We start from the raw sequence: 16,657 nt of genomic DNA on the forward strand, positions 1-16,657 counted from the left end.
TACAATTTTTTGGTGACCACAATTTATTTGGTTCATGTAATTTACAAAGCAGAGCCTAGCCTTTACAATGCCTTGTAAATCAATGTTTAACAGCTTTTCATTTAGCTCATGCTGAAAGGAACCATTAACAAGTGACAAATCAATTAGCCATTAGCTTCTTTATGGGAGCATATGACCAGTGTGCAGAAAAAAAAACCCTCTACAAAAGGTAAAGTCACCCTTTCTTGATATAGACTCTCCAACTCCATTAGCCTCTCTCAATCCATTTCTTATTAAAAGCTGTTCAAAACAATATTGCTTCTGTCAACGCAGTTATCGATGATAAAAATCGGTAGCAGGTCGACTACCTGGACTCAAATTCTGCACTGCAAGACGAGGCCAAATAACTCCGCCAACAAGCCTAAACCATGTTGACCAAACTAATTCAACCTGGCGAAACTTTGCGGCGCCGTTGGATCTCTGGAGGAACGCTCACCTGCTCAGTTTTCGCTTCCCCTGGGCGGCCGACGTCATCGCCATGTACGATGGTTTCGGCTGCCTGGCGAGCGTCTCGCCGGTTGGCACGGGGACGCCCAGCCTGAAAGAAATGGCGGAGCAGTTCGTGACGCTCGCCCGCTGTGCGATCAACAACACATTTGCCGGAAAGTCGGCATTCGCGCTGATCAGGGCCTGCCCCAAGACGCACGTCGATCTCCTCAGACAACAGCCTGGGACCCACGCATAAAAGTACCATATCATATAAAGTTAAAATGAAGTATTGAAATCCACATATGAAATGTTAAGCGAGTGTCTTACAGCTGCTTAGAGCAACATTTTCTATACTTTGGGCACAACGGCCCTCTCAGCACTAATTATGCAATCCAGCTCCAGTGAACTGGAAAACCCTTGTCATAAATAATCTATTTAGCTGTAACTGTGGTAGTTCATTGGAAGCAGGAAAGGATATTTCTGGCAATTCTGCAATAAACATTCCATTAAGCTGTTTGGGTGTTCTGCAAAGAACAACATAATTTGAGCGTAAGAAATTAAAATGCGCACATTTGAGGATACAACAAACTGCTTGCGGGCAGGACTGCCTTTTTTTTTATATCAAAGATTACACCTGAATTGCAAGAAAATGGTGTTTCGGACTTCATTCTGTCAAAGGAAGGGCTAAACAACCGGGCCTTACTGAAAAAGTTTGTTGGGTATTTAAAATAACAAAAGACAGCCCACTCACCCAGACAGATAAGAGCTTTTGCCATAGCCTAGAACTGTATCCAGTTTGCCTGTGCCCGGGGATATGATGGCAGTGAGGTTGCTGCTGGGCTCACATTCCTCCGACAGGTCAAAGGTCAGGTTGACGGACTCGGGGGGAGCACCTGCGTCCCCGCAGGTGGGGCCGGGGGGCTCCGCCGTCCGGCAGACTTCGGGGGTGTACTGGAGAGGGAACACCCCCTCCCCACAGAAGGCGCCCTGCAGCGCGGAGACGCGGGGCTGCTGCTGGCCGTTGTCTGCACAGCTCCGTGCTAGAGGGGACACCGCCAGCTTCCTCCTGGCGGGCTTGCGCAGAACCTCCTGCTGGCACTCCGAGGCCTGGGCATCCCCCCTGGTCCGCAGGGCAGCGTCCTCTGTTGGGAGGGCATGGGAAAGCGTCAGTAGGCCATGCCCAGGCAGGGCCGCCTGGGAGCGAACCCACACGTGGGAAGGAGTATGACATCATTTTGGGGAAAAACCCACTGCGTCTTCCACATATAACTGAATTGTTAAGAGCGCAAAGCCATCTTGAGAGGTTTGTCACTAGCTATTCCAAAACGCACTATACATGATCAGGGTCCTCAGATCTTGTACATCAAAGGTTTGAGCTCCATCCCACTCATCTCAACAAATTAAAGCCTTGAATCTTACGGGGACAATTTACTTCCAGGCCTCATGATATTTAAGTTAGTTCAGATGCAAACCAACTAACTACCTTAGACTGAGAACTCCATTAGATTAGTTTTCCTATGGAGGACAACACGGTGGTACTTGGTCGACACCAAGAGTATGAGTTCTCAGGCAAGGGGAGAAGAAAAATGGTCTTCTGCTTTCAGATACCAGACTGCATTACTGCAGAACGGGTCAAATCAATCAAATGGGTAGACACTCCAAATGAAATTACTACAAACCGCTACTCGATCCATTAAAAGCTGTTTGTTAGAACAATGAGCAACTCTGCTGAGCTCTTTGGTTGTGCCTCTTGTTGGAGTGGTTGTCAGGACCTGTAGCCCCTTCCCCCACAATTAAACCATGAAGTCTGTCTCTCTGCCACCCATGTGTGTCTTTTATGACCAATACCTTGTAAATCATAATGCTAAACAGCTTTTCATTTAGCTCATGCCATTAATAAGTGACAAATCAATTAGCCATTAGCTTCCACACAGGAACATATCACCAGATTGCAAAAGAAAAATCTGTTTAAGCTACAAAGGTAAAGTCGCCCTCTCTTGATATAAACTCCCCAACTCCATTAGCCTCTCTCAATCCATTTCTTATTAAAAGCCGTTCGGAACAGTATTGCTTCTGTCAATGCAGATAACTGATCAAATAAAACTGGTAGCTGTTCAACGAGCCAGAATTAAATTCTGCACTGCAAGGCGAGGCTAAAGAATGAAGCCAACAAGCTAGAACCATGCTGACCAATTTTAAGTTTTGAAATTAATGTCGAATTTCTGGGTGAACTAAAAAAATACTCTTTTAAGACCTGAAAACTACAATGAACTGATGGGAAGGCAACAGCAAGAAAACAATTCATGATACTGAGCTATACCGGCGTACGACAGAGTGACCTTAGAAGCACCTTGGCAACTAATCAGAAATGTGTAAAGAACATGGATGTGAAAATCATTGCATTCACAAATTGGAGCTGTTGAAAAATCAGCCTCCCACCACGAGCCACAAAGCAGGTGGGAGAATAATCCAAGTCTGTGAACACTCGACAAGATAGGCCTAATGAGGCAGAAGGAACTGGGGACGAGGAGAGATCCTCTCACAGAAAGGGCAAGATCTTCGGGTCACGCCAAGTGTCTCACGGCAGATACCCAATACGCACTTTGATAAAAACTTTACCCCCCACCCCCCGAGCAATACTGTATCCATCCTTAAAGAGAAAGATCAGACATGGTTTGTCCCACAGGGTTCAGAATATCTGCATCCCAGCTCCAGGAACTTCCATGACAGCCCATGGGCTTTACATTTGGGAACTGATCTTCCAACCATTGTTGGAAGGAGATAGAAGCCTGTCTTGTACTCCTCTAGTCTGCCATTTATGAGAACTGAACCATTAGACGAGGGGTGGAGGTGAATATCTTGGCCAGTGAACATGTACATAAGCACAGCACTGTGGAGGGGTGAGCAGGACAGAATCGGAAGGTTATGGGTTCAGATCCTGGGTGGAGGACTGCAGTTGTATCCTTGAGCAAAGAACCTTACTCAGATGTCTGCAGGAACCCTCCCAGTTGTGTTCATGTTCTGGACGAAACATCAGCCAAATCATAATAGATGGCAGCTTTAATTCCACCTGGTCACGTGCTCAATAAATCAGACGGCTGTACAGAATGGGTGAGGATGTAGCAAGTGAGAAGACAATGTTCGCCCCACGGCGCTAAACATCGCCTGGGAATTGGGTTCATGGAACTGATAGCTCATTACGGACACTCGTCCACAGAGCTTCAACAACTTTCCAAGACCCACACTCTTCTCGGCAACGCAAAGCTGTATTCATCAAATACAGCCCTTGGCAAAAATGGATAGAAAGTTTATAAAGGTGTGGTGTTCCTTACCCATTCAAATTTTTAAAGCTTCACTCTGATCTTCTTCTCTAAACTCTACAAACCCCGTTGATACATACAGGCAGAAACCAGCTGTCGCTGGGACTAGAAACCAACTGCACCTGAGCAAGGAAGGAGCCATCTGGATAGATGTTGGATGTATTCAGGCAGTTGAAACATTTTCATCTTAGGCTAGTTTTTTTGTCAAAATCGATTGTCCCCCCCCCCCCCAATCCACTGTTTCACCGAGATGAGGAATAAGGGAAAAGGTTTCTCTGCGGCATATGTCCAACACAAGTCTCTGGGCAAACCCTCCGTTTGGCCTGATGGCAATGAGCAACTGTACATATGCCCGTATTTTATATTTGATTTGATTGGATGGATGAGATCTTATTAGCTCCTCTTCCAGTTGAATGCTTATTGGAACAGTCAAGCAGAACATCTAAAAGACGAGTCTCAATCTTAACCCAAATCTGTAACTTAACACAGCCTGCACCCAGTGTAGCACAGACTATGGTAAACCAAACTGTTAGAGGTAACCCAGGCTTAATATCTTAACTGAATTTGTAAAACCCTGCGCATACTTGAATACTCCCTTCATAGGTCTTCCCACTGTGCCTTCTGCATTAGTGCCGATTAGTCATTAGTCAAGACTTTTTTTTTAAGCCATTTCAGTGCTTAAATAGTCGAACGAGTCTCACGACGACAAGAGGTGTGCCCGAGAGAGGGTTTCAACTTTTCCCTCATTCAGGTTTATCATTTGGATCACCTGACTGAATGTAACAACTAATGCCCTCCAGCAGCAGGAGCTTGTCTTTGAGGGAGTGTCTGATGGTGTCATGCCCACCTGTGGCGACACATCATTAACTGAAGGGAGCTGCTGAGAAAGATGCAGGGCAGTGACAAATTAAAAGCAAATCGAAAAACCGGTGCGCTCGCTAGATTTCTTGGAAATGCTGCACAGGAAGTAGAGTGGTGTTAGCCCCGAGTGTAGAAAACAGTTGCAAATCAATCAATTGGTTTACATAAGGGGTTCAATAAACTTAAAAAAACTAAACGTTATCAGCAGAAATGGAATCCAGACGGCACAGGGGGTAACTACAGGACCAGGACAAGATCTGCAGCTGCTGGGGCCCCAGGGCTCTGTACTTCCCATTCTAAAGTTTGGTCTTTAGTCTATTGTCACCAAACAGCGAGACTCCATAGTTTTTATCTCATCTAGCATGAACCCAACACCGTCACACTCGCACAAGGCTTGAAGCAAACAGTCACCACCCTTCAACCTTCTGCTATTCCCTTTAATTTGAACCTGAAAAGTAAATATTTTTCTCTTAATGCTGATGTATGGCTTCAGATGCTTTTTTCATAAATCCCCGATGTGAAGGAAATAAATGGTTTGGGCTGCAATTAGGCCAATTTCCAGGTTAAAAACAAAACCGAATAAATCAGCATTAAAAAGCAAAGGAAGCCGAAGTCTTGCGAGTATAAAGGTACTGAAATTCAGAAGCGTATGAATATAAATGTTTAATACTCGGCTTTCCATTCAGGATTTTTCATATGCAGTTCACCTTCAATCCAGTATTACGGTTTTTGGGATTTTGTAGCCTAATTGACCATTAAGTTTCCATTTTTAGCCTCCAGTACAGACTTTTAGACATAGGAACTAATTCATCAAAATCCCGCTTATACTACTGTAAGAAAAAAAAAAGATTTATGGATCTATAAGTTAATGTGAAAAGCAAAATGTAATATTTAGCAAACATGAGTCACAGCCCACATGGAAGGGTTCATGACAAAGAGACATTGATGAATGAGATTTGTTCTAATTGAGATATGGGAATGAAATAACAGCATGGGAGTTTTTTCTCTCTCCTCCTTTTCGGGCACATTAATGCATGCATGAGGGGGTATTTCTGGAAACAGTGCTAAATTAAAAATAGGTCTACTGGGTGATGCTTCTATTGCACTGCTGAAGTTTAATCAAATATTAATATTGTGCTTTTCAATAAACATTTCTGGTGGTACCTGTGGTTCGCAGAAAGATTTTTTTTTAAGAATGGAAAACCGTCTAATGCAATTCCTCACGGCTCTTGTCTTGCGAGGAAGCAGCAGGAACAAGGTCTGCTTCATCATCAAGTGTGACAGAACAAGTAGCACTGAGGGCTCTGATACAAGTCAGGCACACCGAGTTTAGAGCTTTTCAGAAAGGGTGCTGCAAAGCTCTTTAAAAGGTCAGGGTGGTCTTCTGTACTTTATTGAAGGCACATATTTTGCTTCTCACTTCTGCTACTCTAGGTCAAAAGGCTCACACAAAAAAAGGGGGTTTATAATGAAAGGACCATGCAGTTTGTCCTCTTTACCATTCACACATACATCCAGATAGCTTTTTTTGAGCCATGCTGTGGGAAAAGCACACATGGAACATATAAAATGTATGCATTAAGGGCAGGGATGTAGACAGACATCCACGACAGTCATATGCGTACAGCGCAAACCACGTAACCATTTTTGACTTTCAATTTAAAAATCTACAAAGAGACATAGTGGATTCATAGACAATCTGAGGAGTCACTGTATGTAGACTTATGTATATACTATTGCAAGTAATTTCCAGTCATCCACCACAGGATTGTTTGGAGTTCTGTTGCTTGCCCTCAGCAGCTTTCTGTGGGGTTTCAGAGAAATATTTGTGAAACTAGTTCGCTGTTATTGAAGCCACAGTTTAGATTACAAAGTGGACTGTTTAACCGCAATGAAGGGCATTTATCTTTTGTCCTTCCCGAGGCAGAACTCAACTGTAAAGCTCTTCAGTGCAACCTGCTTTTATTGGCGTTTACAGAGGAATATGTGCGTGCCGAAAGCTGCAGGGACTTGTAACATCAGTTTTGGTGAAAACAAGAGGATCATAAACATTTCCTTAAGCATTCAGAGTCTTGAGCACAGCAGTTAAAAAAAAACCCAAAACGTGACCAGTCTATAAGCTCTATAAACACTGAAGATGCTCCACTTCCTTTATGAAACCTAAATATAGCAAACCTGTTGTGTAATGCTGAACAGAGTCCTGTGCTCCACCTACCTCCCTAAGGATTCAAAAGGTATCTGGCTTACTCATCGCGATCAATATAAACCATGTCGTCCCTGGTGTGTGCATCTTGTTAAATATACTTTGTCGAAAAAAAACACAAATGCAAAAAAACCCTGCATTTTTCGGCCATTAGGATTATTGGTAACAGGAGATAAAGTTATCGGGCTCAATTCAATTTCCAAGCTGGGGCACTCAACCCTGAGATAACGGACACCTGCGGTTTGCAAAGAAGTCAAGCACTGTGTCCCTTGCAATCACATACCCATCAAGACGGAGTTCTACAGTGAGCCCTTTCCAACACGCTGATGTAGGAGCGCTGCTGGCAATAAATGAAACCCAACCCCATTATTCCAAACAGATACACTCAAATCCTCCAAGGGGATTGGCTGCTTTGTGCCTAATTGTGTATGACGTACAATAGACTGCTGTGCTTGTACAACTGATATGGAAAATATCTTTGTCTCTGTCCAGCTCTGCATGTTAATCAGAGCTCCAAGGTGGTCTAGAGATAATGCAATTATCAAACTAGGCTTCAAAACAAAAGGTGCACGTGTATCGAAAAGAACAAAGAAAACCCTGCTTGCAATCCATTGCATGGTATATTAAAGGTTTTCCAAAATTATCCTAAAGAATCTCCTTTAAGCACATCCATCACTACTCAATTCAGATCTTTCCTTTCACAGCGTGGCACACTAATGCTAACGATTGTTTTAGTAATCGAGTGTAGATCATTAAAAATATTAAGTGGGAGCTGTTTACAGATGGCAGCACCAACAAGCAGGTGCAACAGATGAGAAAAGACACAGCATCCTGAGATAACTCTCAGGATGCTGGATAAATCCTGAATGGAAATTGATGTGTATCAATTAGAAACAGACTTGCTTTCACGGCATTAAGCGTTTCTTTAATGGGGACATAGTCTGAGCTCATTAAGCTCAGCAAACCCCACTTTTCACACCTCGTGTTACTGCAAGGAAATCAAAGTTAATTCAGGGGAAAAAGCAGGAATTTCTTAGGGTTCAGGCGCCTCAAATGGCCAACCATTCACTGCTGTTCTGTCTGGGGAAAAGGCACTTCGCCCTGATCGTTCCAGCTGGCCAGGCAGTGAAAGAGGTTACCAGCACTTTCTTGTACAGGCTCACATGCAGTCCAGCACGAAGCGTCGCACTCTCAGCATGCTCAATGCTGTAGAAACTGCAACAAGCTTTGAGCCCTACAAACCACCAGTTTGTGAACTTAATCTTCCCCCATCTATGGGTAAGCTGTTGTGAACACAGAGGCACCGATTCAGACACTGAGATCATCACAAAATCCCTTTGGCGCACGATCATCTTGAGAAATCATATTTATTGGTACAAAATCAGACACCAAAATGAGGTAACACAGGGTGGAAATTCGGTACGTTCATTTTAGCACCAAGCAGTTACTGAGCTCAACAGGGAATGAGGGTTTTGAAAACTGTAAAAACACGAAATGATCCATCACATTTCTTTTTCCAATGTTTTCTTGTCCACGTGAATTTTTTCTGCTTACCACTGATCATCCCTCAACGAAGGCAACTGAAAAGATTCCTGACAAAATGAAACGGAACTTTCCGTTTCCCCGTCACCTTCGCCTCCCGAGCAAAAGAGGCTCACTCAAAAACAAGACCTACAGTGAGAATTCGGCCCTTATGAACGCAAAGCTTTTTGGGAACACCCTTGAGGGAGGAAAAACTAAACCTGCCCATGAAATATGGATTTCTAAACAAGCCGTAATGATGTCCACTGTGGAGCAGGTGGTGTGTGTTTCATTTAACACATGGTGGGAAAGGCACGTTTTTTTTGTGGGGGGGGGAACGCATCTTGAAACAATTACAATCTGACGCAGTGCATCAGAAGTAGACAAAGACGCCAACAAAAATATTGCAGGATATTGCAAAGAAGCACCAGTTAATAAAAAAGCAGAGTTTTTCCAGAAGTAAAGCAGTCTATCACTCTGCCTACTAACGCAAACGTGTGGTCACTATGTAGTGAAATGAAGATTGAGAAGCTCACACAAACAATGCTGCATTTGGGGGGCAGATCAAAGTCTATTACATGAAATAAAAAAAGTGTTCCCCTTGGAGTGCACTCTGATTGCAGTCATGCTGGGGCCTTGTGGGCTTCAGCGCGTTTGAAGAGCCTGGGTCCGAGAAGAGGTTTTTCAGAGGAAGCCTGTTACTGATGGTGGCAAAAAAAATAATCTAACCAGGAACCAGCTCTCCTGTCGACTCACTTAGCTTCTGCTCAATGTCTCCACACACACACACACACACACTTGAGCTGACTCCTGGTCAGCCCTTTCAGTGTAATGGTACCAAGAACCAGCACGGAAATCCTGGAAACAGCCAGGTCAATTCATTCCTGGAAGTAAAGTCTTCCGCAGACAGACGCTAACAGAAGTGCGCTTACCGCTACAGCAGTGAAACTCTCAAAGCAAGAAGCTTCCCCGTTATAAAACGGGCAGCCTCGATTATTGCTTCAAAGAAAACTATGGAAAAAAAAAAAGTGTTGCATGTGAGTATTTGTACACCTACACAGAAGCTCAATGTGAACCTGGTTGATGTACTCTGAAAATGACACACAATGCAGTAGTGATCCCCCAGGAACGACCTCTTCCATTGCAAGGATCTCACAATTAATGTGCCTGTACCTCCAGTCTAGTGACCCAAACTGGAATAACTTAATTCTTTAGGTCTTAGTGAAAAATGACTAAATTGCAGGCCGACGGAAAGCTTGGAGAAATATTTTATTCAGCCCTAGATGTGACGCACCTGACACTACATTTCACTGACTATGGACTGCTGTACACAAAGTCGAAGCGGCAGCGCTCATGAAAATCCCATAAACCCAAGAGAGAGAAAAAAATCGCTCACCTTCTTGAGACTTTGCAGGTGAACTTTTTATCGTGGTTTCCGGTGCTGTGCTTTGGAAGCTTTTCCTCTTAGGTTTCTCGGAGCCTGCAGGAAGGAAAAGTTGCAATTAACAAAATGGAATCTGAGATCACACACAGGCCTAAAGGCAATCTGTAGTATCGATACAACTCAAATTGCATAGGATGTACAAAAAAAAAAGAGTTAAATCTTGGATGGTTAAGAGTTTCAATTTCTGGCTTTCACTAGGGCTTATACAGTTCAAGAGACAAGTGGAATCCAAATCCACAGCTGACTTAATGAGAAAAATGAGCCAGTATGTCCTTGGAGCTCACAAATATCTCTGGGGTTTTAGATTTTACGTCAAGTACAAACGTCTGCACTAGGGCGATCAGAGAGATGGCCCAAATGTTCTACTTCCTTCCTCTGGTTCCCAGGCAAACATCGAACACGTCAGCGTTCCAGAGGAATGTTTATTCCTGGTAGATGTGGGACAGAACGAGAGCAAGGAAAATGAACCATGCTTCTTGTTCCCCACAATGGTGCAACACTGAGACACGAAACGGGAGGACCTCAGATGGCCGCATTGCTCACCAGCGTACAACTGGAACCTGGACATTTTCTCAAGAACTACCAGAGGGGGAGGGGATTGAGAATGGAGGGCGATCGTCACATCACAGGGCTTACAGGCATCCAGAATGAGGTGCCGCTGAGAGGCCAGCTGACACACGGAAATGAAAGGCGGGAGTTGAGCCTGCTGTGGGTGCCACAGATCCCACAACCGACGGGTGGCACTTAAAGCCCAGGACAGATCGGACCCAGCCGCTACTGTCTGCTGCCCCCGGGCAAGGAGACCCGGGATGGGGGTGGGCCGCCGCCGGCGCATCACTTACTGCAAGGCGTGTTCTGGTGGCAGGTGAGGAGCGAGAAGGACAGCACGGAGGCCAGCTCCTCCCGGCCGGGGGCCCCGCGCCCCGGCTCCTCGGCCGCGGACTGGTCGGCCCACGCCACCCCCTTCTCCCGCTGCACCAGCTGCTCCAGCTCCCGGAACTCTGCCTCGCCCGCCGGGCCCGCCAGCCCCGCCTCCCGCAGGGCTTGGAACTGGCGCCGGAACGCCGGCAGCAGGACGTGCAGTATCCTGAAAGGATCCGGGTGGGGTTAGAGACGAACCGGCTTTGCGACGCGAAGCTGGTCGGACACAGCAGAAAATCAGCCCCCTCCCTCCCTCCCCAGGCCTCCGACAGCAGCTGGAAAAGCCCGACTGGATTCCACAGGGTCCCCGATTGCCAGTTCCCCACACGGCACAGGGCGGCCTGAAGCCGAGAGCGACTGCTTTTCAATCCAGCTCAGCTCTGGGTGGGAACAGTCTGGCCAGGAAGTAGGATAGAGGTTTGTCTCTCCACTCCTCTACCCAACAATCCATTACCTATCCCATTCCAACAATGCAGTCGGAGGAAGGCTATTTATTTGACTGGGAGCCCAACGCGGTTCACCCGCGGTGCGACAGGGAGCGCTACAGGAGGTCATTCTGGCCTTCTGCCATCAGACTGTACAACACATCCACCTTGCGTCTGGACAGAGGCCACACTGACAGGGACCTGTTTCTGGACTGAAGGCATCTACACATCTACTGCCACATCTGTTCTCTTTCTTTCTTTTCCCGTTTACAACCGTTTTTTTGTGCAATATATGCCAGGGACCTGTGCAATACATTTATATCTATATTTATATCTATATCTATATTACGTCTATATTTACATTTATATGTGTGATACGATTTTTCTGCGTTCTGTTCTGTTCTAGTTTGTTCTTTGTGTGTCCGGACTGTTTGTAACTCTTTAAGTGCACCCCTCACTGTACTGATTGTATGGTATGCATTGTGCTATTATTATTATTATTATTATTATTATTATTATATCATTCGTTACACTGTGGCTGTGTTGTGTGTGTTAAGCTGCTGTTGCACTGCAATTTCCCTCACGGGATCAATAAAGTATCTATCTATCAATCAACACATTTTGGCCCGTTAGTGGAATTACCACTCTGTTTATGACATCACCTATGGCTCAGTTTCACAGCCTATCCAGGACATGGGTGCGTGGAGGAAAGATTGCATTTGCACATGGCTTCTATGTCTACGTGCCTATTTATATGGCTGAGGTTTTTTTAAACAAAGAGACAATGGGACCCATTTACACAGCTAGGGTCAACAGGACAACCGCGGTGGACCCACATGCTTCCAGTTACGAGCGCAGAACCACAACTGACGCTCCACACTGCGTCCGGTCCAACCCCTGCTCCCTTAACCGGCACGATTTTTATATTTCGGAGTTAGAAAGGATCGGCTTCGATGAGTGCATTTCAAATCTTTTTTGCCGACAAATACTACTTGCTAACTCTGCCTGCAGATCGCATTGGAACATTTCTGCAGTGAAATATCTGCTGCACAACCTGTATTTATTCGCTCGTACATCAGTCATTACAGTGACTAGTGAGCAGGAAGGGCCAGTCAGAATTCACACAAACCCTTGCTTTCGTCTGTGGCAAGACCAGCGGTTTGCGACAACATGGAGACCATACAATACTACTTTCACAAAGTTCCCGACTTTGTTCTTAATTCCGGAGATTCAAATTCCACAATACCGTCAACTCATTTTGTTACCGAGATTAAATAGCCGGTCCGAAACGGGGACGGCAGTTCTCCTTTAATTTACAGCATCAGAATGGTTCTGGAAGCTGATGAATGCACAAGCTAAAGGAAACTGGGCTCACTTTTTTGTTTGCTTGTTTTCTTGGTCCTGAAGGCTGATGAGGTGTGTCATGTGCTCAATATGCTGCCGCAGATCTAAAACCTCCAGTTGCTGTCGGTGACACTGCAGATCTTTCTGGAGAACCTGGGTCGAACAACACCAATGAAAGGGGAAAAAAAAAGAAGGTGAACTTTTCCTTGTGATGGCCCCTTGTGAGACTGCAGACTCCGAAGCTCACCGGCCCTTCGTGCTGCTATTAAAAGGTCTTTTCTGAGCAGCGGTGCTGACGTAGAAAACCCAGAAACACAGTACCGAGAAAGAAAAGGATGAAGCCAGGAGGACGTGCGTCACCGTTCAGTGTGACTTTTCTCAGAAGGAGTAACTAAAAATTGCTCCAGGTAACTAGCTGTGTGAGAGACAAGCGAAGACCACCGATTTCGCTCATTAAGACCTCCACAGCACAACAAAATAAAGACTTGCCTGACGGGGTGGTTTATTAATTGAAGGAAAAGGAAGGGCAGAAGAGACGCATAAAGGTGCCTTATGTGCGACCAGGGGAAATCTTTAAAATAGTAACTTTCCACATTCAGTACTCTGTGCCTCGTTCTTGCTCTTGCGAGATTAAGTTACGAGTAAACTGCAGGCGTTTAAAAGAACAAAACAATTTCCGCTATACAACAAACTCCGAGCAGCGAGAGATGTTTGGTTAACAGTACGTCGTTGGAGCAAGCCAGGAGTTTCAGGCTCTGCGTCACATCGCTCCTTCACCAAACCACAGGCGCCTTCGAATTGCGGTCCGTTCCCACCTTGGGCACCTGCCCGTCGTGGTCGAAGATTTTCATCTCGTTCTCGACGCGGTGGAGCCAGCTGCCGTTCTCCTCGAAGCGCCTCCCCGCCTCCTGCAGGCGCCTCTGGATGTGCAAACGCTGGGTCTGCAGGGACGCCATCCGGCGCTCGTGCTTGCAGGTCGCCTAGGAAGGAAGTGGACACGTTGGCTTCTCAGACTGCATGAGACGAAGCAAGGAAGAGCAAGAAACGGGCACAAAGAAAAATAATCTGAAGAGAAAAATGATATTGCATAAAATAAACACTATGATCTCTTAGACCGATGGGTTTTTTCCCATGAAACAGCCACTATGGATTCAGCAGTAAATTGTTGGATGCTGCAGGAATCTCATCTTTCCAAAAGCAACTAGGGGGGTGAAAGTGTGCATGAATTATGGCTCATCGAAAAAGTTTCTTTTAACATCAGAAATAAACCCTGACATTTAGCTTCCTTGCCTTTGCTTTAAAGATGCGCGATATAGCTGCGATGACAGAACCACGGCTTCACAAAGCAGTCTTGAAAGACCGATAAATCACTTCAGTGTTTTACAGGAGAACAAAGCTATTTATTCTAAAGGGAGCTCCCCTCTTGCAGGGCTGCGAGACAGAGTCTAGAATGAACGTGCATCAGAAAATCCACTCTTGAAACAAATCCAAACTAATACGGTTTTTTTTGTTTAAAAAAGGGCCAATGCACACACAGCAACGTTTTGGTCACCGTACCCCTGTTATATTTGTGACAACAAATAAAAAAGAAATCATAAAGCTGAAAACAGTCATAAATAACTCAAAACCTGTGATGAAAGGTCAAACACTTTGCAACAGTTTACAAATCACCCACCTCTGTAATTACAGTACAAATGCTGACAGGTGGACATCATTTGCATTCAATGGAAATGCTACAAAATAACCATCACCATCTCAAAAGTCGATTTTTGAAGGCTCACAGAAGAAGTGTAACACGATTCCTAACAGGGCTGTGGTTTAGCTGTGGTGCACAGTTAATTACATACTACAACACAGCATGTTTCAGAGCGAAACACTCATCCTGCAACGGTCAGGATAGATTCCATTTGCTAATTAACAAAGTCATTGAACAAATTAGTTTGCAGTTTAAATTAAAAGCAAACATCAATCTTGCACACTTATTTAAAGCACACCCCTCTGATACTTCCTACCTCCCAAAAAAATCTGCCTGGCAAGCTTATGAAAATAAGGGTCAATTTGCATGTCAATCCACGAGTCCATTGGAAATTATGAAAATTTCCACAGGATTTACGATCGACACGCACAGAGCCTCATGCAAGTTGCAAAGCAACAAGTCTTTGAGGTGTGGCAACACGAACAGGAATTGTACAGTCCATTCCAGAATGACCACTTTCTCGCACAGACTTGGTCCATCTTTGACGACAAATCCTTAAGATTTTCTCTGCTCCTCCAAATATTCCTGCAACGCTTGGGAAAATAAGCAGGTTGCAAAACATTTCCCTTATCAGGTCAGCTCTCACCTGCATGAGGCAAGGCTTTGCCAAGATCATTTCCACCTAGAAAACTGATTGAGTCTCCAAAATAAATGAATGACACGCTCAACCAAAAAGCAATAGAGTGAACCACCATCGGAAACTGGACTTGGGGGGCAGGTGGTAAATAATTGTGTCATTAAGTCTGTTAAATATTCTAAACACACTTCTCCAGCAATGAAGTGAGACAGATGACTAAACAGGTCTCCTAAAAGCCTGGAGTACTGTAGACAGACTAAACCCATTGTGTAAAGTGGTTATGCGTTACAGGGGTAATGTACAGTCAGCTAATATACATATTATATCATTATCCCTGTAACATTACCCACTCTATTGTAGTCCACATCCCATGCATGCATTATGGAATCTCACCTTCTCAGCTTTGTCATATGAGCAGAGCAGCTGAATTTGCTGGTGACACTGCTCTCTGTAATAGGTTTTCAGTTCATTCTCCTTCAGCTGCCTTTCCAGATTCAGAAAATCTTTTCGAATCTGCATTCTGCTGGAAAAGACGCTCTTCAGCGATTCTTCCAACCTAACAGGGAAGGAAATAAAAAAAACATAGGAAGTGTTTAGCTGTAAAATGGTGGCAGGGTAATAATAATAAAAAAAAACCAAACATCTAACATTACCTAAGTTAATAAAGACAAAATGAAAGCCGAGAACTGCCACCAGGTCTTCCACTTATAAATAAGAAAAAAACATCAAGGTAATTAGAAAAAAAAACCTGATATACTAAGCAAAAATTAGAATTAAGATGATTAATATTTAGATGCCCTCTAGCATCTAAATTCAGAAACAATGCATTACAGGTATGGACAGAAAATTCCCTTTACTGAAACGGGTTCACTGTAAGCCGTCTTTATGGTCCCGTTTCAGTCAATAATCTCGCCTTAAAAGGTGGAAACAGAAGGAGCAAATTTCAAATGGTTCAATTTGATAACATGTAGCTAATGTCACAGGGGGGTTAAACAGGACACTTTCTAATAGAAAGGGCAGAGAAACGGAAGGGTTCTTAGTGGTGCTAAAAAAAGCCCTGTGAAACCATACAGACGCAAGTTCCTGAACCCATCCTTTTATTATACAGAAAGGCAGGTTCTTTGACGGTAAATAAACAAGGCAGACTTGCGTCAATAGTAGTCTGGGAAAAAAAATAAAATAAGTTGCAGGGATGTGACTGCACTTCTCAATGTAACCCCTGTGATGCTGTAGCTGCTGCCGGTTGCCAAACTTCTGAATTTTTAATAGCGATGGATCTGCAGCTCTTAAACTCCAGATACTGTAGCTGATAGATTCCAGCTCCGGCGAATTAAGTGAGAGGGAGCAGTAAGTCGGCAAATTTAAAAATGCCTTAGCTATTGCACCCTTGCAGTTTCCATCCCAAACGGAGGACTTTTAGTTCCTTCCATTATAAACAGAATAAAGCTGCTCAATCCGAATGAGGTGGCTTAATGCAAGGTCCTAGACTCAACTGCAGACCACCTCCTTCCATGGGCAACGTTTAGAGAAACTACACTGGGTGTGGATGTCCGACGAACCTCCATTCCATTAACAAAGGACACCAGGAGCGAACAAGCAATTGAACAGCTCAGTTTCACCGACCACCACCCCTCTGGGATCAACATCCCAAAGGCAGCGTAACTATTCTCAGCTCATCTGAAGAAGGCCTTTAAAAAAAAAAAAGTTGTGCTCAAAGGATCAAACGTGACAGAGTCCTCCCCTTTCTCATGCTTGGATTAGGAGTTGCCTGGGGATACACCGAGGCATTGAAATTAATCGCCTAAATATCACAAATT

General features: G+C 44.6%; 1 protein-coding gene across 2 annotated transcripts in view; it reads right to left on the bottom strand.

Moving 5' to 3' along the window:
- kif18a (kinesin family member 18A) overlaps positions 1-16,657 on the bottom strand; it is a 34,614-nt gene that overhangs the window by 2,064 nt on the left and 15,893 nt on the right. For both annotated transcript variants that reach the window (XM_069181526.1, XM_069181527.1), the window contains exons 10-16: positions 15,234-15,396; positions 13,323-13,487; positions 12,539-12,660; positions 10,660-10,904; positions 9,770-9,853; positions 1,220-1,610; positions 476-577 (exon numbers count right to left, since the gene is read on the bottom strand). In XM_069181526.1, coding sequence (XP_069037627.1) covers positions 476-577; positions 1,220-1,610; positions 9,770-9,853; positions 10,660-10,904; positions 12,539-12,660; positions 13,323-13,487; positions 15,234-15,396 — 1,272 coding nt within the window. The remainder of the gene's footprint in view (positions 1-475; positions 578-1,219; positions 1,611-9,769; positions 9,854-10,659; positions 10,905-12,538; positions 12,661-13,322; positions 13,488-15,233; positions 15,397-16,657) is intronic.

The sequence above is a fragment of the Lepisosteus oculatus genome, chromosome 21 (genome assembly GCF_040954835.1).
Source record: "Lepisosteus oculatus isolate fLepOcu1 chromosome 21, fLepOcu1.hap2, whole genome shotgun sequence".
Taxonomy (NCBI): domain Eukaryota; kingdom Metazoa; phylum Chordata; class Actinopteri; order Semionotiformes; family Lepisosteidae; genus Lepisosteus; species Lepisosteus oculatus.